The sequence below is a fragment of the Condylostylus longicornis genome, unplaced genomic scaffold, assembly GCF_029603195.1.
Source record: "Condylostylus longicornis isolate FDR11 unplaced genomic scaffold, ASM2960319v2 ptg000044l, whole genome shotgun sequence".
Classification (NCBI taxonomy): domain Eukaryota; kingdom Metazoa; phylum Arthropoda; class Insecta; order Diptera; family Dolichopodidae; genus Condylostylus; species Condylostylus longicornis.
The window spans coordinates 3,039,300-3,065,262 of NW_026578013.1; the positions used below are offsets into that span (position 1 = coordinate 3,039,300).

Consider the following 25,963-nt stretch of genomic DNA (forward strand, 5'->3'; position numbering starts at 1 on the left):
GCCACCAAGCTGGTGTAAGCTTATTTTCCGAAATTGTGAATCGGATAAAAATTACAAAAACAGTTCTTAATGTTTTTTGTTTTGTGAAATTTTTGAGTATTCTTTGTGACTCTCAATTTATTTAGTATAGTTGTAAAAACCATCTAGATTATAATATTTATTTCTTTGCTTTTAATTTCTCTTTGAATTAAATTTTTTATTCCAAAACTTTACCCTGTAATTTAGTTCCCTTGAAAGACAGGAAAAGTTGTCTGCGCTAACAAGTGTAATTTTTTTTAAATGCATTTTTCAGATGAAAATTCCATCAGCCGATTCTTTTAAAATTTAGAAAAATATTGATCAATTTCCTTTACACAAACAATTACTCATACCCCTTCCATTTAAACTCCATATAAATTTGGAATTTATTTTTGATTTTTTGTCTGAGATTGGTGGCCTGATAGATATAGAAGGCATTAGTTTCATCAGTAGGAAAATGAATGATAGAGCCGTTTATCATTTACTCATTATTTCTTTGGTGAAAGATAATTTTTATGTTTCACCAATTTTCCCTTTTATTCACTTTTTGTGATATTGATGACAGTACCATAATGTGAAATACGTAACTAATCTTAACTTCTCGAGTGCAATATAAAACAGCAATGTTCTAGTGATTCAAAATATGGTACAATAAAATATTACATTGCAGCCTGCATTAAAATGGATAATTTGAAAAGTTACCACGTAGGGTAAGGTAGATAGAGAGAGCACTCGAAAAATGTTGCTAGACCTTTTTAGTTTAAAAGTTACTTCAAATATAACACTGTTTGTCATACTACTTTGAATTCTGATGCAAGTCTTCTCATTTTGACTACAGTAACTGAACTGCAACGAAACCTCCTACTGCAACTCGGAATTGCAGTACATGTACTGGACTGTTGTTTGAATTTGATCGCCTTGCGCTGTAAATAAACTTGCATTTTAAACAAAATTTTATACAAAATATTATAATGCACAATGAATATTTTAGGAAGCTATATGTAATTCAAATAAAAAAGAATGTATTAACATTGGGAACCTTGTAATTAAAACAAAATATTATTTTAGCAAAAAATTATTTTATTGAATACTTGTTTTGTTTCTCATTCATATTTTGAAAAAAAAGCGTTAGGAATTAATTTGATGGAATGCTTTAATTTCTGTTAAACATAGAATTTTTGAAGCATTTAAATGTGAGATTGAGTTCTAACTGTATGCACAATTTTTATCGTTTTTAAAATAATTTCCTTAATATTTAAGATTTATTTTTTGTATAACTAACAAATCATGTTAATTTATGTTTTAATTAATTTTATCGTTTTAAAAATGCAATAACACATATATATAACAAAAATCCTGTTTTTGTCATTAAATATACATAATTTATAATATTACATATACTCATGCAAAAAAAAATTACAATTTTATTATTGAATTAAAAATGTTAAAAAAAAAATTAAAATCTTAAAAGTAGAACAAAATTGTGCAATTAAGATCTTTACATTTTGTAAGCAGATTTCATTCTATCTACTTAATCAACTTCTTCCATGTGAAGAGCATCTTCAGCATCAGCTGCGGGCTCAGCTGCTGCAGGTTGTTGCATTTCCTCCTCATTAACAATTGGTTCATCCTCATCAATTCCTAAACCTAATTTAATCATTCTGTAAATTCTTGAAGCATGAACTTGTGGACTATCCAATGAAAAACCAGATGAAAGTAATGATGTTTCAAAAAGAAGAATAACTAAATCTTTGACAGCTTTGTCGTTTTTATCTACTTCAGATTTTTGACGTAATGTTTCAATAATTGGGTGATCTGGATTGATTTCAAGATTCTTTTTACTAGCCATATATCCCATTGTTGAAGAATCACGAAGTGCTTGAGCTTTCATAATACGTTCCATATTAGCAGACCAACCAAATTGGGATGTTACAATACAACATGGTGAATCAACTAAACGGTTTGATACAGTGACCTTCTCAATTTTATTATCCAAAATTTGTTTCATAAGTTTGCAAAGACCTTCAAATTTAGCTTTATCTTCTTCACGCTTTTTCTTTTCTTCTTCATCCTCTGGTAATTCTAAACCTTCTTTAGTAACAGATACCAATTGTTTTCCTTGATATTCTTTCAAATGTTGGATGACATATTCATCAATTGGTTCTGTCATGTAAACAACTTCGAATCCACGTTTCTTAACTCGTTCAACAAAGGCTGAGTTGCTTACTTGTTCTTTACTCTCACCAGTGATGAAGTAAATATGTTTTTGGTTTTCCTTCATACGGCTAACATAATCGGCAAGTGAACAGTATTCATCACCAGAAGCTGATGTGTGGAATCTTAAGAAATCAGCTAATTTTTGACGGTTGCGTGTATCTTCATGAATGCCCAATTTAATATTTTTGCTGAATTGATCATAGAATTTTTTGTATCCTTCTTTATCTTCACTTAATTCTTCGAAGAGTTCAATACATTTTTTCACTAAATTCTTTCGAATTACTTTAAGAATTTTATTTTGCTGTAACATTTCACGTGAAATATTTAAAGGTAAATCTTCTGAATCTACAACACCTTTAATGAAATTCAACCACTCGGGAATTAAATCTTGGCAATTTTCCATGATAAACACGCGACGAACATATAATTTGATGTTATTACATTTTTTCTTATTTTCAAATAAGTCAAATGGAACACGTCTTGGTACAAAAAGTAATGCTCTGAATTCCAATTGACCTTCTACTGAAAAGTGTTTAACTGCCAAATGATCTTCCCAATCATTTGTTAATGATTTATAAAATTCTCCGTATTCTTCTTGTGAAATATCATCGGCATTACGTGTCCAAATGGGTTTAGTTTTGTTAAGTTCTTCATCATCAACATATTTTTCTTTGATAGTTTTCTTCTTTTTCTTATTTTTATCTTTATCTGCATCTTCATCTTCACCTACATCTTCTAATTTAGGTTCATCATCTTTTTTTTCTTCTTCTGTAGCTTCTTCAGCTTCATCATCACTTACTTCTTTTTCACGTTCTTTTTCAACCAACAATTTAATTGGGTATCCAATAAATTGGGAATGCTTTTGAACTGTAGCCTTAATTTTACTTTCTTCCAAGTATTCAGCTTGATCTTCTTTAATATGAAGAACAATTTTGGTACCACGTCCTAATGGTTCTGAATGATCTGTTCTTATTGTAAAAGAACCTCCAGCAGACGATTCCCATGTATATTGTTCATCATCATTGTGTTTAGAAGTAACAGTAACTTTATCAGCTACTAAATATGCAGAGTAGAAACCTACACCAAATTGACCGATCATACTAATATCAGCACCAGCTTGTAAAGCTTCCATAAAAGCTTTGGTTCCAGATTTGGCGATGGTACCCAAATTGTTAACTAAATCGGCTTTAGTCATACCAATACCAGTATCAATGATTGTCAATGTTCCAGCTGCCTTGTTTGGAATTAATTTAATGTAAAGTTCTTTTCCAGAATCAAGTTTGCTAGGATCGGTTAATGATTCATAGCGAATTTTATCTAAAGCATCAGAAGAATTTGAAATCAATTCACGAAGGAAAATCTCTTTATTTGAATAGAATGTATTGATGATCAATGACATAAGCTGAGCAATTTCAGCTTGGAAAGCGAAAGTTTCGACATCTGTTGTTTCAACATTAGCCATCTAAAATGAGAAAAAAACAAGGAATAAGTATACAAATAAAATAAAATGTTTATGTAATTAATAAAGTTGAATGTCATCGAACAAACTTCGAAATGCGTAACTTGAGCTGTAAATGTGCTGTAAACGAATTTTTTTTTTTAGAAAGGGGAGGAAATGAAAAAGACAACAAAATCGTAAATTATACAAAAACTTTTGAAACAAGTTCAAATTGCGTCGCAAATAAATAGAATTTTTTCAACTAGTTCATATAGAATATTGTATGGTAAACTATTTGTATGTGTGTTTATTTCAAAATATTTCTACCATAATTACAATAATTAAAATTGTTATCAATCTCTCAACTCGTAAATTGAATCAATCTTATTTATATAATTATTATTTTATAACAACATAATTGTTTAATATTGGTATAAATAGGTAAGTAACAACATTCAAGTATAATAACAATATTAACAACGCTTTCAGCGCATTTTAATTAACAAGCATTTCAGCCTAATAACTCAGATAATTTTAACTTTCATTTTGGTGTATAAGAAATTTCATATAATTTTGATATCCTAATAATTGAAGGCTATACTAAATTTATTACACTATCTCTAAATTTAGTCCGCAATTACGATTTACACAGGCATTTCAATATAAACTTTGTCAAAGAAGATATTGAACTTGCAGTCAACAAACACAGCATCAGATTGAAACAGTATAAAAATATAGAAGCACATCGACTCCTGGACGTTAATCACGAATTAATAGAAAGCTAAAGAGAACCAAACCTATTAACCTAGTCAGGTGGTAGCACATGTAATATCATTCATGATATTCCGCCTTATTCGCTTTGGGTTTCAAGTTTGGGGAGGACCATCCGGTGGATGATCTAAAGTCTACTTAACCTAGTTTTAAGATCAACAGAAAAATGCTGATGGTTGGTCCTTTTGGACCAGTTTAAGCACAAATTAAAAAAAAAATCAATGTAAATATTTACAATTTTTGAAATAATTGCATTCTTTGAAAAATTTTCAACTTTTTAACTCAAAATATCAGCTAGTATTCGAAAACGATAATAAGTTCGACAACAGCTTCATGTAAATATTATTTCTTGATTAGATACGAGATTTTGCCAATATTTCAGCTTGACATGGCAATCAACACATAAATTAATTTGATTGTCATGTCAAGTTCAATATTCATTTGATCCTTGTTTGCAGACTCTTCAGCAAAAATTTAGAAAATTGAAAGCAAGAAACTTACATAGAACGGTTTAATTTTTCAATTGAATATTTAAAAATTATTAAATATTTTTATTTCAATATACAAACCGTATTGTTATACGCAATATTTAAATAATAATTTTTTTATTTTTGCATTCAAATAGGTATATTAATTACGCTGAGTTCTAAAAATAGATCTACGTTTTAAAACTAGCACAAATAAACTAAAAAAGTAAAAGAAAAACATGGAGTTGCAAAAAATAAAAAAAATTACAAAAGGGCGATGATCCGCAAAATATGCATTAAACGATTTTCTTAGTTCTAAACTATTGAAATTTTATTTTGTTTTATATTTTTTTTGCTTTCTTAATTGATAAAACAAAAAACGTTTGTAACCAATTGCACATTTGCAATACAGAGAATTTAATTTTATTTTTATTTTATCTTGCAACTAATATTGAACAAAATTTCTTTTTAATTAATTAATAAGAATTAAAAAATGCGTTAATTGGAGCATTTTAGTTGAAATATTAAATTTTAATTAAACGATTAGATTAAACCACATAAGACAATATTAGTCATAAAAAAAAATATTGTAAATGTCGATAACTAAGTTTCGTCGTCGATAACGAAATGTCAAATAATTAACCTTAATGCATATCTGGTTTATTGGTTCGTGTTCAAGATAAAAGTTATATTCAAATGCTTGTTGTCAACATTAACAAATTTTACCAACTTTGTCTTACTTAAATTTCTTCAGAAATTTACTGGAATAAATGAAAATGATAACAGAAATCAATTAGAACTATATTATTATATGTTATACATATGTATAAAGGTTCTTATAATTGTCAAGACCTTGCCAAATTTAATCAGTTATCATTAATATTTTAGATAATAAATATGGTTAGATCCAAATTGAATAAAATTTTACTAATTAAACGTTTGAACTTTGATTTGAACAATTTTATGACTCAAAAAAAACTTCCATTCGCTTAAAAAAAAAAAAAATTTTAAAGTTTTAAATTTCTGAATGAAAAACTACAGAATATATATAAAAAAAAATTTATACTCAATACTTTTAAGCATAATATGGTGAAGTAAATTATTGTTATCAGTAAAACTAATTTCCTTAGTTTATTAAAATTCTAAAGAAATAAAGCTTATTTAAAATTAAACTGTAGACTATACATGGAAAATTTACCAATTATGCATAAATGATAAATGATATCAAAATTGGTAATTAAGATTAATCAAGAGATTATAATATTATCGCCTACCATAGTTTTTTTAATTCTACAGGGTCTTTTATTGAGTAATTTGTGTATCAAAAATTTTTGCAAATTAAATTGGCTTTTATTGTGCATGGTAAATTTACCACAAAAAAAAAAAAAGTTGGTGAATGTGAAAGTTTGGTATTTATAGCGAATTCGACAAAATATCTGATGAATCAAAATATGATGTGACAATTGTTATGTGAATTTGAAAATTCAATCACAACAGATACATAGTATACGTATCAAAATATTAGCGAATCCGCTACGTTAAGAAAATTCGACAAGTTAGCGAATCATTAATTCAAGTTTAGTTTCTTATTTAGAATTTTTACATTACTTGATTTTGAATACGTATTAAATCGAATTCATTTGGAAGTTTTCATTTTGAAGTTAAAATTTTTAATTTTAAATTCGCTCACTTAAATTACTGACAAAATAAATTCGCTCACTTGACCATTTTTTTATATCTAAGCAATTCCTAAATGACGCAATTTTCCACACAATGATATTTATAGTACTAATTGAAATTAGAATTTTCTTTCATCAAAATTACTATAACAATAAACTTATCAATTAAAATACGTTTTATAGGATCCGAATTCGTACAAACAAATTGATTCTAATTTTAGCATATTTTGGTATTAATCTTTATACTTTATATTTGAACAATTTGAAGATCACAACACAAGTAGAAATACGATATTCGAATTTATAATTTTTGATGTTCGAAATATGAAATGTCAAACTTTTATTACAAATATTGGTAAGGTACAGGCGCGTAACTCTTTTCTTAAAATTTAAATATTAGAAAAAATAATAAAGAAACTTTATTGAAAATCTTATATTTGATTTGAAATACAAAATATGAATTTTGGCGTATGTGATGTACAAAATGTACATATCTCTATGCTAACAAACACAGTTAAAAAAAAAGAGAAAAGTACATCAAAAATTAACAACAAAAAAAAATACCATTTTCAGTAACTTGAAATTTTCATATCTGTTTCAAATATAATAAAACAAAAACCCATTTTTGGGATTTGGAAAAGAAACATTATCGTTAAAAAGCCAATAAACTTGAAGAATTTTTATTCATTTTTTTATTTAAAAAACAAAAAATAAAAAACCTTTAAGAAATAAAAACACAAAAAAGAGAAGAGTTAATTTCAGTTCAAGGCTGTATTTGGAAATTTCATTTTATATGTATGTATTTGCATATTACATGTGTTACATACATACATACATATTATATTTTTATTATTTTAAAATTTTAAACTCTTACTTTGTATTTTAAGTGAAAAGATGAATAAAATTTATTCACAAACAATTGATCTACACAAACATACATATGTGTATGTTCGAAATTCATAAGTTCAATTTGTAATATGAAGAAGCAAAACAACACTACCCCACAGAAAATAATTTGAAAATTTTTGTTTTTTTATTATTTCAATCAATTATTAGCAAAGTTTAATTATTAAAACTTTTGTCGAAGATAATTAAGAAAATGTAAATTTCTATATGCAAAATTATTTGATTTTTTAATTTTGAAACGTGTTCTCAATTTGGTTTTTATAACTATACTTGTATATGTCAGAGACAACATAAATTTTCAATTAAGGATTTGGGAATTTATCAAACTAACTAATTATTAGGGTCATGTTCCTTTTATCAAGATTTATCAAAAACTGTTTGTATACAGGATTTAATATTTTCATATTCTTAATACTGTCCTTTTATATGAATGCGAAAATACTGAAAAAATTTGTATAACAGTCAACCTCATTTTGTTGTTCTCATCTCCTTCTCTTTATATTTTTAGTTTACAGGTGAATTGTGTAATTAATTAAAAAAATTTACATTTAAAAGTAATTTTATTTTTATACACGCTAATTTGTCAGCGTCATTAGGGATTTAAAAAAAAATTCATTTAAATTAAATAAACAAAATTTAATAAAAATAATTATTGTATGAAATTCTTATTTAAACTAGAAATTTGTACTTTTGAAATTGAAATAATATTGTAATAAATGAGACACACGTAAATTAGAAAATACAAAGAAAACTGTTATAATATTTTATCAATTATATTGCATTGACATTTTATTGACATTTTTTTTTTGTCACACTTCCCCCAAAAGTAAAATATTGTAAAAATTAAGTATTTGAAAAAAAAAAATAGTCTTATTGCAGTCGCAATTGTATATTGTTGGCCTCATAATATTAAATTTCTTTCAGTGTATCGAATATTATTCATTCATAGCAAAAAAAAAGAGGGTGTGTATACTAGTATAACAAGAATATAAATTTTGACTATTACACGTATAAAAATTGAGTACATAAATTGAGTAAATTAAAACAAATATGCAATTCAATTCGATTTGTGTTGAGAATATCACAAACGTTAACAATACTCACAAATATTAATTACTATTTAAATTTTACTTTTTATTACATAAAAGAGCATGTGTATATCAAAAAAAAAAATACGAGAATAGTTAATTAACATAGTCTTAAATTTAATTATTAGATTAATTTAAAAATTATCGTGACACGCACAGTCATAAATTATTGTTGGATAAAAATTAAAAAAAAAAAATACTAAATAGTTTATTTTTTTTTTCTTGCGAATGTAAGTTTAAATTAGTAAAATAAATCCGAGATGTTATAAAATTTTGACATGGTAAAATTCTGCAACGCTCTCGTGACATGAAAATGAGAAAATTTACTCAAAATTTCTCAGAATGTAGGTTTTCTTTGACATTAAGTACATTCCATTGCTTTTCATTGTAAATAAAAATTTCAGAATATTTGTTTTAAAAATAAATAACAAGTGTGTTTAACTTAGAATTTTATACGACAAATGACATGCTGCTAAATTCAATCCTATTTAACTTCTTAACTCACTTTTAATTACGAAATTTTTAAATGCCAAACGTCAAAAATATTTGTATAAACAAAGTTATAGTGTTGTATGAAAAATAAATTTAGTTCGGCTAATTTCCGACGTGGTTGAAGAAGTTATGCTTTTATGTAAGTTGCTTATATTTCTGACGAAGAGTCAACTAACTGCAACCATAATAATTTTGTGAATTTCGAAATGTCATTTTAAATCGTGTGAAATGAATCAACTTATTAATCTCCAGTTTCCATTCTAAGATTATGGCATTTTGTCGTTTTTAATAAATTTCTTTATTACCTTTATTCCTTTTATTGTCATAAATGATTTTTAAACAATTTTTTTAAAAAAATTCTTGATTTTGTTTTTCTTTTTCATTAATTTTAATTTAAACGCAAAATTAAGGTGCCAGTTGAGTAACTGCACTAATTATAGTTATTGTAACACATTCATTCCATTAAAAATTTGTTTATTATTATTTTTGACTCACCTTATATAATTAAGGTTGCCAGACTATCCTTAATCTATACCGTAATATTTTTTATTATTATTTTTCTATAGTATAGCTAATTTTTATCGATTACAAAAAAAAACAAAAAATTCGTATTTAATTTCAAAGTTCACCTAAAAAACATTTATTTTTTTTTAAATAGCAAATTTACTTATATTTTTGCACATAAATGTACATAATATATATATGTACGTATGTACAGTATATATACTTTGTAAATTAAAAAAAGTAGCTTTTCTTTTTATCGTTTCGGTTGTGTAATAAAATTCAATTGTAACATGCCAATAGTTCCGTGTGTAATTATATAAAAAAAATGATAGGTACATATATAAAAAGTGATTCATACATATTATCATAGACATATGTACATATGTACACATTGTGTACGTATATATACAAAAAAAAAATTGTTAAAAAAAATATTTATTTTTTTAATTCTAAAAAATTTTTTGTAATTCTGCACGAAAATTTGTTATTGATGAAGTGATGTTGATTTCTTATATTTATCGTTATTCTTATATAGAGATTATTTTCATATGATGAGTTCATGTGTTTATCTAAATAGATTTTTGACAATAGAAGTGAAGATTGTTCAATTCATTAACACTTTAATTAACCATTAAAATCAACATAGGTATACGTACTTGTATATCACTGTCTTAGATCATAACTATTGTAAATCCACTTTTCAGCAAAAATGTGAATTAAAGATAATTTACGATCACATTATAATTGTTATTTTCCTAAGTGAAAACATAAGCTTCATCCTACTGAAGTGAAAAAATAGGCTTCGTCCTACTGAAGTGAAAACGTAGGCTTGTTTTGTAAAAGCACATTGCTTCTTTAATACTAAATTATTCTTAGTCGTAATTTTCATGTAAAGGAACTTCTTTTCCGCATTCGCGGTTTCTATAAGCATAACCAATATAATTGACAAATTAATGAAGTTTTTACCCTAACTAGACTTTGACTAATCCCAACAAGAAAAGATAAATTTGAAAAAGAAAAAAACTTTAAAACGCTCTCCTGAAAAATCTTTAAATTGTGACTTAGATTTATTAGCGTTCTAATCTAACGAGCGTGTACGAGTGAATGAAGATATTTTTTTTTACATAGAAATTAAATATTAGTAGTTATGTACATGTTTTATTTTTATTTATTTTTTAATATTTTGTGATATTGAAATTTTTAAAATTTCTATTAAAAGCTTTTAAAAAAAATCTTGAACTTGAAAAAAAAATTGTGTATAACAATTTTTTGTTTAGACTAGTTACTATATAGTATAACGCTTCAAATTACATTACACTTTTGAAAAGCTAGTATGTATAATTAATCAATTAGGCTAGGTGTGATGAATTCAATTTTTCTTTTTGGCGAATATTTAAACTGATAATAAAAAGATATTAGCGCATCATATACAACAAGGTCTGTAGACTGACTGTTTTTTTTTATTATTGTATGTGGGCTTCGAAATTTTGTCAATTCAATTTTTGTTTTGGTGCAAAAATCGTCCATGTACAGTAATATTTATGTACGTACAATAATATTTTTTCTCACAATGACAATTAATTAAAAATTTGATGTGGGTGGGCTTTTAAGTGATGATTCATTTCCTCCTCAACACTTAATATGTACCTACTTAACTGTCTCCCAAAATTTACACATTATATTTAATTCAAATCATACTTAAAATATGTGAAAACAAAATATATTTTTATTTTGCAATAAAATGGAAGGAAAACAAAATTTATTAACAAAAGAACAATTTTATTAATGAATTCAAATGTGCGGTTTTGTGTCTGTTAACACTTATTGTTCACACAGAAAGCTTTAAGAGATTTTTAGAAAAGTAGCAACTATTAAATTTGTTATTTTAAACAGAACACATAAAATAATTTTTTATTAACTATATTATTTGAATTTAAGCTTAAACTTAATTTATGAAACGTTAGTAGAATTTAAAAACAGAAAAAGGTAGGTCAAAAAAAAAATTCAAGAAATAATTTATAATTTCTATCACGTAATATTTTTAAGAGTACCAAATTGGAATTCCTCTTTTATAAATAGATAATTTTGTTTTATATGAAATTTAATAATCTAAATTGTATTGGGAAAAGTTATAGTGTTAAATTGATGATGAATTTGTTTGATGGCGATGGGAGTCAATTTCATATAGAAATAAAGTGAATATGTTCTTATATATTAAAATTTTATCAGAATTAGCTATACGAATATGATAAATTTTATTCTTTTAGATGAAGCATACAAAATACAAATGCTCTCCTTGTTTGTATTTAATGAAGTTTCTGCTAAAATTCTTAGTTAGAACTCTTTTATTTCAACAATAAAATCATAGTTTAAGTAATATCACATTAATTAAACCACATTCAATAAGGAGACAACCACATATTCTTAGACCATAAAGTAAGTACTCAAAACTACCGTTTAATTTTTGTTCGAAATACATAATTAATAACAATTAAGAGTCGTGATTTTAAGCTACGAAAATAAGCAAATAAGAATGAAATAAAACCATATATATAAATATACTTATTACTCGTATATAATTGAAATATAGCTAACCCAACCGTTGAAGTTGAAATATAGTTAAACTATGCTGACGTTATTTGAACAGAACAGATTTTCGATTCTCGATTAGCAAATGAATTGTATAAATATATCACTATCATACCCCTAAATAATTTAGAACTGCATTTTTTTTAAATTTTTACAATATTTCATAAATATGAAAACTTAAATTTATATAATCTACTCATTCATTCTAGATTTTATCATATTTTACAAATAACTTAATTAAATTATAAAAATTCTCTCGCATATTATGTATAAATATGTAAATTGTAAAAATATATTTTAATTAAATATTTAGAATTTTTTAAATTTTAATTTAAATTTTATATCTATTCGACCTTTATTAATATTATTTCATAAAATTTAATTGCATTATCTCACATACAATACCTACAATAATTTTTGATGTTAAATTAACAATAATAATAAAATTATAGAATAGAATAGGTTGTTAAAAAGAGAAAAAGTTGAAATAGCTTTTGCATATAGGTACTATTGTATAGAAAACCACGTAAATTATCCACGCGAAATACAATTGAATCTACACTTATGGAACATGTTTTGAATTTATTTCATTTTTGCAATTCTAAATTGTATAAAGACAAAAACAAAAAAAAATGTTTTTTTTTTTTTGTCATCGTTGCAGTTTTAAAACAATTTGTGTTAATTACTGAAATACAAAATATAATTAACAAAAAAGAAAAAAAAAATAATAAAATGCGTACAGTAAAACCTTAAAATCTTTAATTTTAAATTAATAAATAATTTAATTAAATTAAATTCGACTCCAGTTAAAGTAAATTTTTTCTGAATTAAAAAAGTTAAAAATTTTTTAGTTTCGATTATTCAAAAGTATTAGATTTCGAAAATCGTATTACAGGAATTTGAAATTTTATCTTATTAATAAATCAATCATCTTCCTATTTTAGAATTTAGAAATTCTGATTTACATAAGAAAATTTGCGATCGAATGCATGCAAGTTGCGATCGAATGTTGCATTTTGTTTTAATGTATGTATATTGGTTTCGATCATAAAAAAAATTCACATATATAAAAATATAACTATAAAATTCAATTAAAGTACTCGAAATTCGAACAATCGAAGAAATTCAAATACATTTCTTTTAAAAAATAAATCATAATTTAAAAAAATATATTTTCTGTTTATACTTGATTCTATTTAATTAATAATTAAATTCAGTCAAATTTCTACTTATAAATAAATCTCACTTATAGGATCAAATGTTAACTAATTAAATTATTAGCCTTAATTAAAAGTTCTTTTAAAACTGGTTTCACTTTATATCATAAATTTAATTTAGAACAAAATAAACAAGATAATAAGTAGGTACATTTTGTCTTTCCAATAAATACTTTTATAAATGTATAGGTAATCCGCACAATATTCGTGTCATGTGCAAACTAAAAAAAAAAAAAATAAATAAATAAATGCTATATAAAATCTTATTCAATTTTATATTTTCCATTTTAACTTCTTACTGTTTCTTACTCTGTAGGCATATGCTTAGTCCCTGAGATCAATTAAATTATTATTGATTACAATAAGAATAAAATAAAATGAAAAAAACAAAAAAATTGAAGAAAAATTTAATCAACAAAATCAAAAGGCATTGGACTTTTAAAATAAAAATAAAAATCTTATCATCGAATTGTTATTGATGGATTTTGATAAAAATTAAATAAGAAAAAAATCTACACCGTTTTATTTAAAAAATGAACATGTGTTCACTTTATATTGGCTATAATTTATATTAATCCATTATTGCATTTGTACTAATAAAATTAAAACAAATGTATTTACATAGGTACCTATAACATTTTGTCGTCAAAGATAAACAATCACAAATTTATATTGATTTATTTTTAATTATTTACGATTATTGATTAAATTTCAATACCATAATCTAAACAAAAAAAAAAATATACACGTAAACTAAAAAAAAAAATACATACGTAAATTATGTAAAGAAAAAAAAAAGTTATCACTACCGCCTGACATTATCAAAAATGAAAAAAAAAATTGTAATTCAAAATAAAAAAAATGAAACAGTGTAGAACAAACAAAAATTTTAAGATTAGAAAATGTGGTATTGAACTTCGAAATAAATGACAATAAATAGGAAACTTTGTATTTAAATATTTGAAATTAAACACATGGAAAAAAAGAAAATATTTTGAAATTAAATTAAAATTAAAAATTTCCACAGTTTCATTTTTTATTACAAATTATAGTAGAGTTATATAGGTAATCATATTGTAAACATTAATTTCAATTAAAACATAGGTACCTATATGCTTAATATTTCAAAGTATTTATAAACCTATTTATTAATAATTTCATATTTGTCTTACCAAATGAAATTAAACGAAAATTTTTTTTATTTTATATAAGATTAAAGTTATTGTATGAAAAAGATCCTTTCTACAGTAGAAAATTTCTATGAAGAAAAATTTATTTAGCAAACATATTTTCTGACTACTTCACTACGCGCCTACCCAAAACTCAATTCAGTAAACAATGAACTGAGTTAGGCACTATTCTAAATTTCATTCACATTTTAACAAAATAATTCAATAATTGTTAATGGAATTGATGTTACTTCAAAAACTCTATCATTGTCTTACTGAAAATGTTTTCGAATTATTTTGTTTTTCTTAACTTTAATTTTTTACCTTTCTAAAATTTTGTGCAGTAGTTATGCATTAAAACAATTTTTAAATTAAACTAAATTTAATGAAAACAACTGATTTAACCATTATTTCTTGTTATTTTTCAAACTTTTTCTTTTTTTATGTTTTATTATTTAAACAAATTTTCTTTACTTTTTGATTATTTTCTATAATTAATTGAAAAATTAACAATTAAATTTCTTAAATTATTTAACAATTTTAGTATATTTGTTCTTTGTTATTCTACTGAAAAAAAAAAATTACTTTAAAATTTGTTTTTCGTTTTTTTTTGTAATTTTTAACAATTTTTATACCAAAAAATCACATATAGACAAAGAAAAAAAAAAAATAAAAAAAATTTTTTTTTATATCCATACACCCTATATTTTAAGTACCTAATATTATAACAATAATAAATTATACTCTACGTTATTTTTTTATTTTTCTCTACATTATAATTAAATTTTAGCAGTCAGTGTCTGGAACTAATAAATTAACCATTTTTGGAAATATTTCACCTTGTATAGGTCCATATTCAACACTTTCACCATCAACTGTTATATTGCCATGTTGTGAACCTTCAATCGGTTCTATTCTAAATGCTTTAACAGGTATCATTTGAAAATGATCATCATTTTTAGAAACAGATAAATGCGTACCAGAACTTAAACCTAACATGAATGATAATAATTGGGATCTTGATACACCAGCTCGTATTACTAATAACCATATAATACCATCATTTATTGTTGCGGACGGAACAAAATAACAATCTGAACCTAAATGTGTTTGATAAGCAGCATGAACCATTATATATTGACCTTCTTCATGTACCCATTCATTATTTGATTGTAATATTGGACCAGCTAAACCTGGTATATTAGATGCTGGACCAAACATTCTAACTTGTGCACCTATTTCACTACCAATTGATTCATCATTATTTGATTTTAAATCGTGTACACTTTGATAAACACTTTCCGATGTTGAAAAATAGGCACTTTTTTTGGAAGCAACTGAATACCAACTATCTAAACGTGGCCTTCTCTGTGAATTTGTTTTATTATTTGATGTTTCTAAGTATAACATATCAGTTGTGTCTTCACCATCACCATCAGTTTGGCAATCCGAAAAACTTAATATTGAATCATTACAGCTAAAGCTATGCTTTAGGCTTGGTTTGGAAGCATTTTCAACTAAATTTTCATTTTTTTCTTCTTTTTCGTTATCATTACTAATCTGTACAGATGTATCAGTTGTAATTGGTATATATGATATTTTTCCACGATAAGTTCTTAAATTTATTAATCTATGAACTGACCAAAGGGCAAATCTTTGATAACCAATAGAACGTAAACGTTCACTTTCAATATCAACATCTGAGATTAAGCCCCAACCACACGATAAAAATGAAAACATTATTTGTGATTTTGTTTCAATTCGAACTAAATCCATTTTTTCAGTTTTACCTTTAAGTGCACTAATTGCAGAACCAATAATTGCTGTTTTTGAATCATATGGTTCATTATATTTATGAGCAATTGATTTTGCTAAACCATTTCCAGAACCACATGGTATTATACCAATTGGTACTGAATCAAATACTTGTTGCCAATCTTCTCTTTCCATAATACCATTAATTACTTCCCAATAAATACCATCACCACCTACACAAACAATCGCTCTCCAATTAAATATATTCTTTAATCGTACAAATTCTTTTGCAAAATTTCTTCTCTTTGTCACATGTAAATCATAACCAATTTCTGCTTCAATAAATAATGGTATAATTTTTTTTTGAAATGTTTCTCTTGCTTTACCTGGTCCAGATTTTGGATTAAGTAATATCAATATTTTTCTATTATCATTAATTTTTGTAATATTAAATGGTGGTAATTCACCTTTAATTAATTGTTTAATTGCTGTTCTCCATTTTTGTGCTTCCCTATTATTATCTTCGTATGTATCAAATGATCTAAATCGTAATGTTAATGTTGTACGATTTCTTTTATTTTTTTTAATAATATATGCATATATATATAAATATGCACTAACATCTGCTTCATTAATATCACTTGATGCTAATATAGCTGGATTTTCTTCAATAATTTTTGCATTATGTGTAGGACTTTGTAATGCAGATGAACATGTACATGAACCATGAATTTTACGTCTGGTAGCTCTTAAACAACGGCATCCAATAATATCTTTTAATAATATTAATTGCTCTTTTGTATTACCAGTACTACTAGTTTCTTTATGTAAACACAACCCACTTGAAGTTAATTTGACTTGGAACACATTATTTTTTTTGGAAGTAATATAAAATGTTTCTATAAGATACACTTTTTCTTTTGCGTCATCTTTACCACCTTTTTCATATTCATAAATTTCATAATCTGTTACTTTAGTTTCAAAGTCCATTTTGTACATATGTATACAAATATATATATATAATTTTTTAATAATTTTAATAACGTTAATTACATGTACACTTGCATATCAATCAATAATCCAATTTTTTTTTTCTTTTCTACATTAAGTGAAGTTTTTTTTTTAATAAATTGTGTTGCTTCATTTACACTTCTTGAAGGTAAAAATGACTTTATTTCAATTTTTCTTTTTTTTTGTTTTTCTTTTTTTTTTTTTTTTGTTTTTTCTTAATATAGGTATGGTAAGAGGAGTTTTTATATATACATATATGTGAAGTGTTGACGAAGATGTTTTGTTTCTTGTCTGGCAGAATATCCACTAAAAAAAGTTCCGTAGATTAAATATTTGACAATTTTTTTTACATCACTTTGCAAAAAAAGCGATATTAATTTTTGTTTTTAGTTTTCTTTTTTTTTTTATAAAAAAAAAATCAATTTTAATTTTTAAAAAATATTTTATAAACTACACTAAATTGCACAGGAGAAAGACGTGTTTCAAATATCAAAAAGAAAAAAAAAATTGATTTTTAACCGAATCTGATGATAAACAAGCATACGATATAAAAGCTAATAACTTACTGAAAAACTGGAAAAAAAAATGGAAATAAAACGTCTGACAATTTCAGCCCTTCTATCTAAAGTTGATGTCTAGCATAACTACTACACAAACTCACTTATATTTTAAGTATAATATGAATTTTTTATGTTACGCAATCAATATACGGTGTAGAAATGTTACCAGTATATAGTTTTTATCTTCATTTTCGTATTTTTTCTTATAGTGAAAGATTTTAAAAATTATATGGAAAAAAATTCGTAAGTAGTGAATAAGTATAGGTTCTTAGGTAAGTAGTGAATAAGTATATATATTTATTCGCATAGGTTATAATTTAATCATTTAAATTGGAATTAGCTTTATATTTCGCCATATCTATTTCACACCTAAGTACATAGGTATTTCAATTATTAAATTGTCCGAGAATAGAATTAACATATAAAATTATTTACAATTCATTTGCAATTTTTATTCATTTGATTAAAATATAAAAGATTGATTATGAGATTATTTCGAAAAATTTTTTTGAAAAAATAATGGTTACTTTTAACATTAAATAATACTAACGTTGTTCTTCGATTAAAATCAAGTGAATGCGTTTTTTTTTTCATAATTTTAAAGAAGGTTGTAAATTAAAGACCAAAGCTGCTTAATATTTAGAGAAAATATCAATTAGAATTAATCGAATATATCAATAATATTTTTGCAAATATGTATAGGACTTATAATATTCACCCATATTATCTTGTGTAAATTTAAGTGTCACTTGAAATTATAGGACATAATTCTAAAAATTTCTAATTTTCTGATAAAAACAAATCCCGGAATTTAAAATTCTAATAATGAAAGCCACAGTATACATATTTGAATCAACACAGAAATGCATAGAAAATTTTCTTCTAAAATTAGTAGTATAACAAGACAAGAGGACAAAAATTAGAATTAAATTTTTTTCTTTTGGAAACTAAGAAAGCTAAAAGTTCTTCGGTAGAAGTTAACAGTTTGAAATATGTAGATAGAAACTGCATCAATTCCAAAACGTTATAATTATTAAGAATGATTTATTAGAAAAATTTGAAATTAAAGAAGATATGGACAAGTTCTTACATTTACCTTGAAAGTTTTTGAATATGTCAAAATGTTAAATATATTATTTCTATTATTATAGGTACATAAACCCTCAATATCAAAAATATACCTATCTAATGGAAAAAAAATACTCTTAACTAAAATTGCACTCAGTTTTTTCATATATTTGAAGGTGAAATATAAAATACCTTACAAAATTTAATTTTAGGAATGAACATTTTTTTTTTATAGTTTTACTGTCTAAAAAAATTGTGTGTATGTATTTTCAAAATAATGTTTAAAATTTAAACATATATTCCAACTGACAAAACTAAAAATAGCACACCAAAACCTAAGAAAATTGATGCGAATAAACTTATAGAGAGCTCCTTAAATATGGTGTCTTTAGTATTTTTTGGACGTGAAACTTCATAAACGAAAAACCAAGCCGTAAAAAATGTTCCAATAGCAAGAAGAACTGTTGCAAGGTGAGGAAATACAGCAGGATTTATAGGTGATACATATCTAGTCATTGATTCCATTTTCCGAAAATATCCTAAAAAGCAACTTAATTAGAAACTATGGAACATACATAATTGTTTTTTTCATATTTTGTAAAACTATTTGAAAATTAACCGAGTGCAAGGACAAACTTCAATTTATTAGAAGGGACCTACATATTTATATTGAAAATTATATTAGGAAATGGTACCAAACCTAATTAATTTTAATTATATGTACAAATTTAATAATTAAATTGCTTAATGAAATTTTATTTTCTTTATTATAGACCATCTAAAATTCAAACAAAGAAATGGGGAACATTTATATTGTAACTAAATATTTATTAAATTTCCATAATTCTACATGTATTTGTATCTATACTAAATTTAGTTTATTTTATACAGCGAAAGGTTGATCTTTTCCATCTTCATGATATTTAATATAAGTTTCACCATGCGTGAAATCTCTAGTACCCTCTAAACGACCACGCGGTGGAGCTTTTTCATATGAAAAACTTTTATCTGATTTTCCATATAACTTATTGGTATGTTCAATTTCATCCCGATATTTTCCTACAACTACTTTTTTACCCGTGATAGGATCAGTGATATCACCCAAAGGATAAATAATTTCTTGTATCGAATGAGTTATTAAACGTGTTAGACGTTCTGGTAGCTCTTTAACTAATACGATGTCACCAGATTTACATTTCTTTTCCGGATCATGAGCAAATATAAACTCATCCTTATGAAAATACATATTTAAATTTTTATCAAAATCCATTTTTCTTATGCGGATTTTTGATGCATTTTTCTTTATACAAGGTACACATTGTCCTAGTAACAAACTTCTGGCAATCGCACTCATAACTACAAAGAAAAAGGACTGTCAGGTTAAAATATAAGGGAGATAAGTAACACTAATAAAAAATCAATATTGAAAGGACAAAGAAATTATAATGTACAATTTGTTTTTCGTTCGCATCGATTGAAGATTCTTATAACGAATATATTACACGTAAGAAAGAACATATGTATGTACGTACTTACATACGTACATGCAATATTTCGAATATAAATTATATGCTATTATTATATACATAACACACATGTATATACAAATATTTATATCTACATACATATGTAATTAGATAAGTACTCCTTTAAATCGTTATAAACTCAACACGTGTTTTCACGTTTTCGGCATTTAAACACAAAGGTATTTAATTTATTTTTCTTAAATTTTTTCATTGGTAACATTTCTGCATCAAATATTACGTGGAGAAATTTCAGTATTTCTAATGCTAAAATATTCGCTTAATATAAAAAGAACATGTCTCCCATAATTTTTAAGGTTATACTTTTTACTTAAAATGTAAAACTAAAACCGCCTAAAATTGTGTTATTTATTTTAAAACTAATGAATATTTAAACTTACCTTTTAATTATTTTCCCAAATTTTCTTTATATTACTGTTGAACTAAATTAATTTGCTTTATATGCCTTTTCACCGAAAATCACTGGTTTTTACTTTGCTTAGCTATTACTTTGCTACTCCAAGGAAACTCCTAGAAAAAAGTGATGCAAAATTTAATGTAGAATTTTCTCAATCATTCCAGGAAATGACAGTTTTACTTAAAACGAAATGACTATAAGACCAGAACTGTATTTGACTCGCTCACTCTTATTAAATAAAAGGCGCAATGCTTAAAATTTTATACTTTCTAAATATTGTATTAAATTTGATACTTAAATTTAAATCATAGTATTTCACAAATTTTATTCAATAACTTTATATTATTTTTGAGGATTCTATTTAAAAATTTTTCAAAATTAAGTTTTATTTTTAAGATCAGTAGCTTTCAAAGTGTAATATTGTTTCAAATTAGGAACGAAACAGTAGGAATAATTGGAATTTTGAAAATAAAAAATAAAAATTACGCTATGTTTAGACATCATACTTCGATATAATAAAAATTCTTTGATATAAAAATTTAAAAAAACAAAATCTCGTTTGCAAGCTCAACAAGCAGTTTTAAGAAATATAGGAAAAATCAAAGTCAAAATGAGCATGGTACAAAAATGGCGCAAAAGAATATGAAATAAATCATGATAAAAAAGTTATTTTTAAACATATACGATAAATAGATATTTTTCTGTCAAAAATATAGTATTGACTGAAATCTGATAGAATAGAAAAGTGTATAATTAATTTCAGAGTTTTAACCCCAAGTATATTAAAAAAAAAAAATAAAAAAACATTATTTTTTTTTTCAAAATTAGGCAAGTTTGATATTCATACAAAAATATTGCAACTACATACAAAATGGTCGTCTTCTATATGCTTGGGATGCGTTCGGCTTTCCGTAAACTGTAGGATTAGTATTATTGAAATTAAGATTTTAGAAAACTTCCAAAAATCTGCAAATTTATCTCAAACAAATCTTTCAAAACCAAAAAATATAAGACTTGCTGCTTTGATCTGCAAAATCATGAATAATACTATACTTTCATAAATACTTATTGGGTAGACATTCATTTTCAACAATTATATGTGTTTTATTTTTTGCATGTATCTTAAAATAAAGTACTTGCCTTTAATTGTTAACCTTAAATTTTGGTTGTGATTTTAACACTCATATTTCTAGTTTTTTCAACATTCAAATGCATATATGTATGTTTTATGAGCCCGCTGAAATTCCTGAAATATGTAATCTTTGTTTGATATCAAATTTTTCTTGGTTTTATTGTTAAAAGTAAAATGGAAGCAATTAATTTTTCGTGACATTTCTAACCAGCGATCAATTATTTTTTAATTTGGTTATAATCTTATATGAATGCGAAAATAAAATTATTAAATTTTAATGTAAAGTCCGTGCTCAATCAAATAATTTTAGATAATTATGTAAACAGTCATCAAACTCAATCTTAGTTTCAATCTTAAATTTTGTCGTACATGGAAAACAGCATTTTAAGTATCTCAAGTATAGTTTGCGCAACCCTATTAAGATTACGCGTGTCAAGAACGAATTGACATTTAGTGCTGTCTTTTTGCTATACATTTGACAGTTTTTTAAAAAATTATAAACAACATCATAAATTACATATCAAAATTTGTAGGTAATTAAGTAACTCAAATGTTCGATCTACAACCTAGATACAATCTAGATATTCAAATTTTTAAAAAGAATTATTTGTTTATAAAAAAAATTAATTTTAAAACCGTAGGTTCAAACATGGCGACAAATGAAATAGCCTCATTAGCTGAAACAAAAGTTTGCATCAAAGCCTTAATACTATCCAACGCAGATGCTTATAATTTAGACACTTTGCGCAAAGATTTCAAAAAAAGGTAGGAACCTAATTATTTTTTTTTGGGTTTGTTTAATATGCAAGTAAAAAAACTTTTAGCATTGGATACGATATACCTTTTCGAGCATTTGGTTATAGTTCCCTCGAGGATTTTTTAAAGTCGATGCCAGATATTTTAAGTTTAAAAAGACAACAAGGAATATTGTACATACAAGCTACAGGTGATAACAAAAAATCTGAGCACATTACTTATATGGTATCAAAGCAAAAGAAAAAACCGAATCAAACAAATAAAAAAAATTTTAATCAAACATCTTGTAACGCATTAAACTTATCGCAGAGTCATATCCCCATTAGTAATTTTCCCATGTTTCTAAATAACTACAATCAATTATATAATAACCAGGCAATTTTAACAAATTATTTTAATAAAGATTTGTGGAATATCCCAACTTCCGTTCTACAAAATTATAACCAAGCACGTTACAATAATATGAGCATTTTACCATATTTGAATATAAATATTCCTTTTCCAAATGTAATCAATCAGAATCAGAATCATGTAATCAAAACAGAAAATGGAAACGAAAGGGGGCATCGTACAAATCAAAATAATCGAAATAACACCAATGGTCCTTTAGATTTTCAAAAGATTGGTTCTAAAGTTAATGCTCCTGAAGTTAATAATGTTTCTGAAATCGTTAACAAATATAAAAATAATAATATTAATAAAAACCATAATGAATTAAATTCAAAAATGCGTGCTATGAATGTTGAAGATAAATCGGGAAATATAGTTAACAAATCTACAAACAATTCCAACGATTCGCCTCAAACGACTACATTTTTTTCCGATAATCCAAAAAAAAGTGAAATTCAAAAAAGGCTGGACTATTGCAGAATGCAAAATGAAGATATTAAAGTACGTAATTGTACTGAAAAAAATAAAGTCGAAGAAATGGATAATAATCATTTGAATTGTTATCAGGATGAATTATACAAAACTATTAAAATTCCTTGTGTAAATCAAAATAAAATTGAAAATAGGCAACCGAATCACCAAAATAATGATCAGAAAAACTTAGCTCCTAATAGTGATAATTTAACTCAATTAGAAAAATTTCAGATCCCTTTAAAACATCAAGAGATTTGTAAGATTTGTTCAGAAAGTCAAAATAAAAATTCTGAAAGTGCTGGAGGATTTAAAAATACTCATTTATCTGGGATCAATGATGATATAGAATCGATATGGGATAGCAGAGAAGATGAAAGTTTTATTATCAAAATTCGGCTTAATAATAAAGATTTTGCTTTAAATGTAGAGAAATGCATTTTGCCTGATTCTTTAACAAAAAAGAACTTACACGAAATAATTGTTACTTATATTCATAATCCGCATAGATTTTGGTTTAGATTTAAATCATATGATTCTATAATTTATAATAATTTTAAAACTGAATTAAATAAATTTTGTAATGAGGATTTTTATAAAAGATGGGGACTTCAAAAAGAGCATTTGCAACCAGGAAATGTTTTTTGTATTCCATATAAAAATATTTGGCATAGAGCCAAATTAATAGCAAAAAATGAAAATATAATTAAATTATATTTGATAGATGTTGGTATTATAATTAAATCCTGCACAAACTATTTAAGGTAAGAGTACTAAATTATTAGGCTAATTATGCGCGTAACTTTTATATCTCAATTTTTTTTTTCTGTTTAAGATACCTGCCAAAGAAATATTCTATACTGCCATCTCAAGCATTTAGGGGAAGTCTTGAAGGCATTGCACCATTTACAGAACGTTGGAGTCAAGAATCAGTTAATACATTTTTTAGAATGTCATCTACTGATATTATAAAATGCAATATTAAATTTATTAAAGATAATATTGCTTATATTTTGGCTTTCGATACAACAAAAAATCCGGATGAGCAGTTTTTTAACGAAATTTTTCTAAAGAAGAAATTAGCAAAACGGTGTGAGAACGATCATTTTGAGAATAAATTTCCAACTTTCGAAATGATAGAAAACTCAGAGTACCCAGCATTGTCTGATATCCGAGATATGATAAATAATTTGGGTATTCCATATTTTTCAAACGAATATAAATTATTAAAGGAGTTTGAACATTTGAATACTGACGATTTGAGAGAATTATACCTACATTTTAAAAATACTTTGACAAGCCAAGTAATAAATAACATTAATAAAAAGTGTTCCGTAATATTAAAAATGAGATATAAAAAAATTAACGCAACTGAAACAAATATGGAAAACAGTTATATAGTTGAAGAGATTGCCCAAAATGGTGATACTAGTCATACCAACAATCAGTTAACAAAACACGAACTTGATGTTAATGAAAGAGTTTTAAGATGGGTCGAACAATATAATAAAAGACACTTATCAAAAGAATAAGAGCAAGTTGGTAGTTGAAATAGTTAGTAGTAACAAGAGTTAGGTAATTTAGCAATACAGGAAACTAACATCACGTAGGTGAAATAAATTAAATAAAATTTCTAATACTAAATTTTTATGAAATTAAGCAACAATTGTACCGAAAGTAAAAAGGTACACTTACATAAAGATATGTATATATGTATGTACATATTTAATTAAAATTTTAGTTCATAGGAAAGCTATATTTTATTGTAATTAATTCCTGAAGAAATATAGACATGTATGTATATATATGTAAATATATATATTCGGAATATAATATACTAGTTTTGAAAAATAATCTCAAATGATTGATAATATGAGACAGATATGAGTCAAAAACAGTGAAATTTTTATAAAATAATTTCGATAATGCGGAATATTTTGAAAAATTTATTTTTGTAGACTAACAAAATTATAATATTCCTAATTTTTTTATTAGTAAGCTATTTTAGTATAACTGAACTCATATAAATTGTAAAATAAATATTTTTACCTATACTTAGAAATTTGTTCAATTTTTACAATTTTAGAGCTTATGAATATATTTAATATATACCTTTGTATATATTATAATTCTTTAAGTGCGCTAAATGTGCAAAGCTTAAGTGCCTTAAGAATATTAACTTTCTTAAGGATCTAATAAAAATTTAGGTTACGGAATTAATTACATATATCTGTTTCAGAACTATTAACTTTGTATAATCTTTGTATTATCTTATCTATATATCAACATTTTATACATACATTAATTACATACTTTGTACCCTT

At 24.9% G+C, this 25,963-nt stretch overlaps 5 protein-coding genes across 5 annotated transcripts; 1 reads left to right on the plus strand and 4 right to left on the minus strand.

Moving 5' to 3' along the window:
• Window positions 1-1,077: 1,077 nt before the first annotated feature.
• On the minus strand, window positions 1,078-21,001 carry LOC129610443 (heat shock protein 83). Its single transcript, XM_055523036.1, has 2 exons — window positions 20,874-21,001; window positions 1,078-3,697 (listed from the first exon to the last, which is right to left on the minus strand). Exon 2 carries the CDS (start codon window positions 3,695-3,697, stop codon window positions 1,550-1,552), a length of 2,148 nt encoding a protein of 715 aa, XP_055379011.1. The 5' UTR covers window positions 20,874-21,001; the 3' UTR covers window positions 1,078-1,549.
• Window positions 14,955-18,159, minus strand: LOC129610446 (sphingosine kinase 2). The gene has a single exon (XM_055523038.1). It carries the CDS (start codon window positions 17,307-17,309, stop codon window positions 15,342-15,344), a length of 1,968 nt encoding a protein of 655 aa, XP_055379013.1. The 5' UTR covers window positions 17,310-18,159; the 3' UTR covers window positions 14,955-15,341.
• LOC129610448 (transmembrane protein 258) lies at window positions 19,092-21,189 on the minus strand. The gene is made up of 3 exons (XM_055523041.1): window positions 21,071-21,189; window positions 20,874-21,003; window positions 19,092-19,488 (listed from the first exon to the last, which is right to left on the minus strand). Exon 3 carries the CDS (start codon window positions 19,472-19,474, stop codon window positions 19,238-19,240), a length of 237 nt encoding a protein of 78 aa, XP_055379016.1. The 5' UTR covers window positions 19,475-19,488; window positions 20,874-21,003; window positions 21,071-21,189; the 3' UTR covers window positions 19,092-19,237.
• On the minus strand, window positions 19,833-20,219 carry LOC129610385 (28S ribosomal protein S17, mitochondrial). The gene has a single exon (XM_055522952.1). The coding sequence runs from the start codon at window positions 20,217-20,219 to the stop codon at window positions 19,833-19,835; it is 387 nt and encodes a 128-aa protein (XP_055378927.1).
• Window positions 21,190-22,482: 1,293 nt separating the features above from the next.
• Window positions 22,483-25,527, plus strand: LOC129610273 (metacaspase-2-like). Its single transcript, XM_055522795.1, has 4 exons — window positions 22,483-22,555; window positions 22,664-22,787; window positions 22,847-24,403; window positions 24,475-25,527. Exons 2-4 carry the CDS (start codon window positions 22,672-22,674, stop codon window positions 25,169-25,171), a joined length of 2,370 nt encoding a protein of 789 aa, XP_055378770.1. The 5' UTR covers window positions 22,483-22,555; window positions 22,664-22,671; the 3' UTR covers window positions 25,172-25,527.
• Window positions 25,528-25,963: the final 436 nt, after the last annotated feature.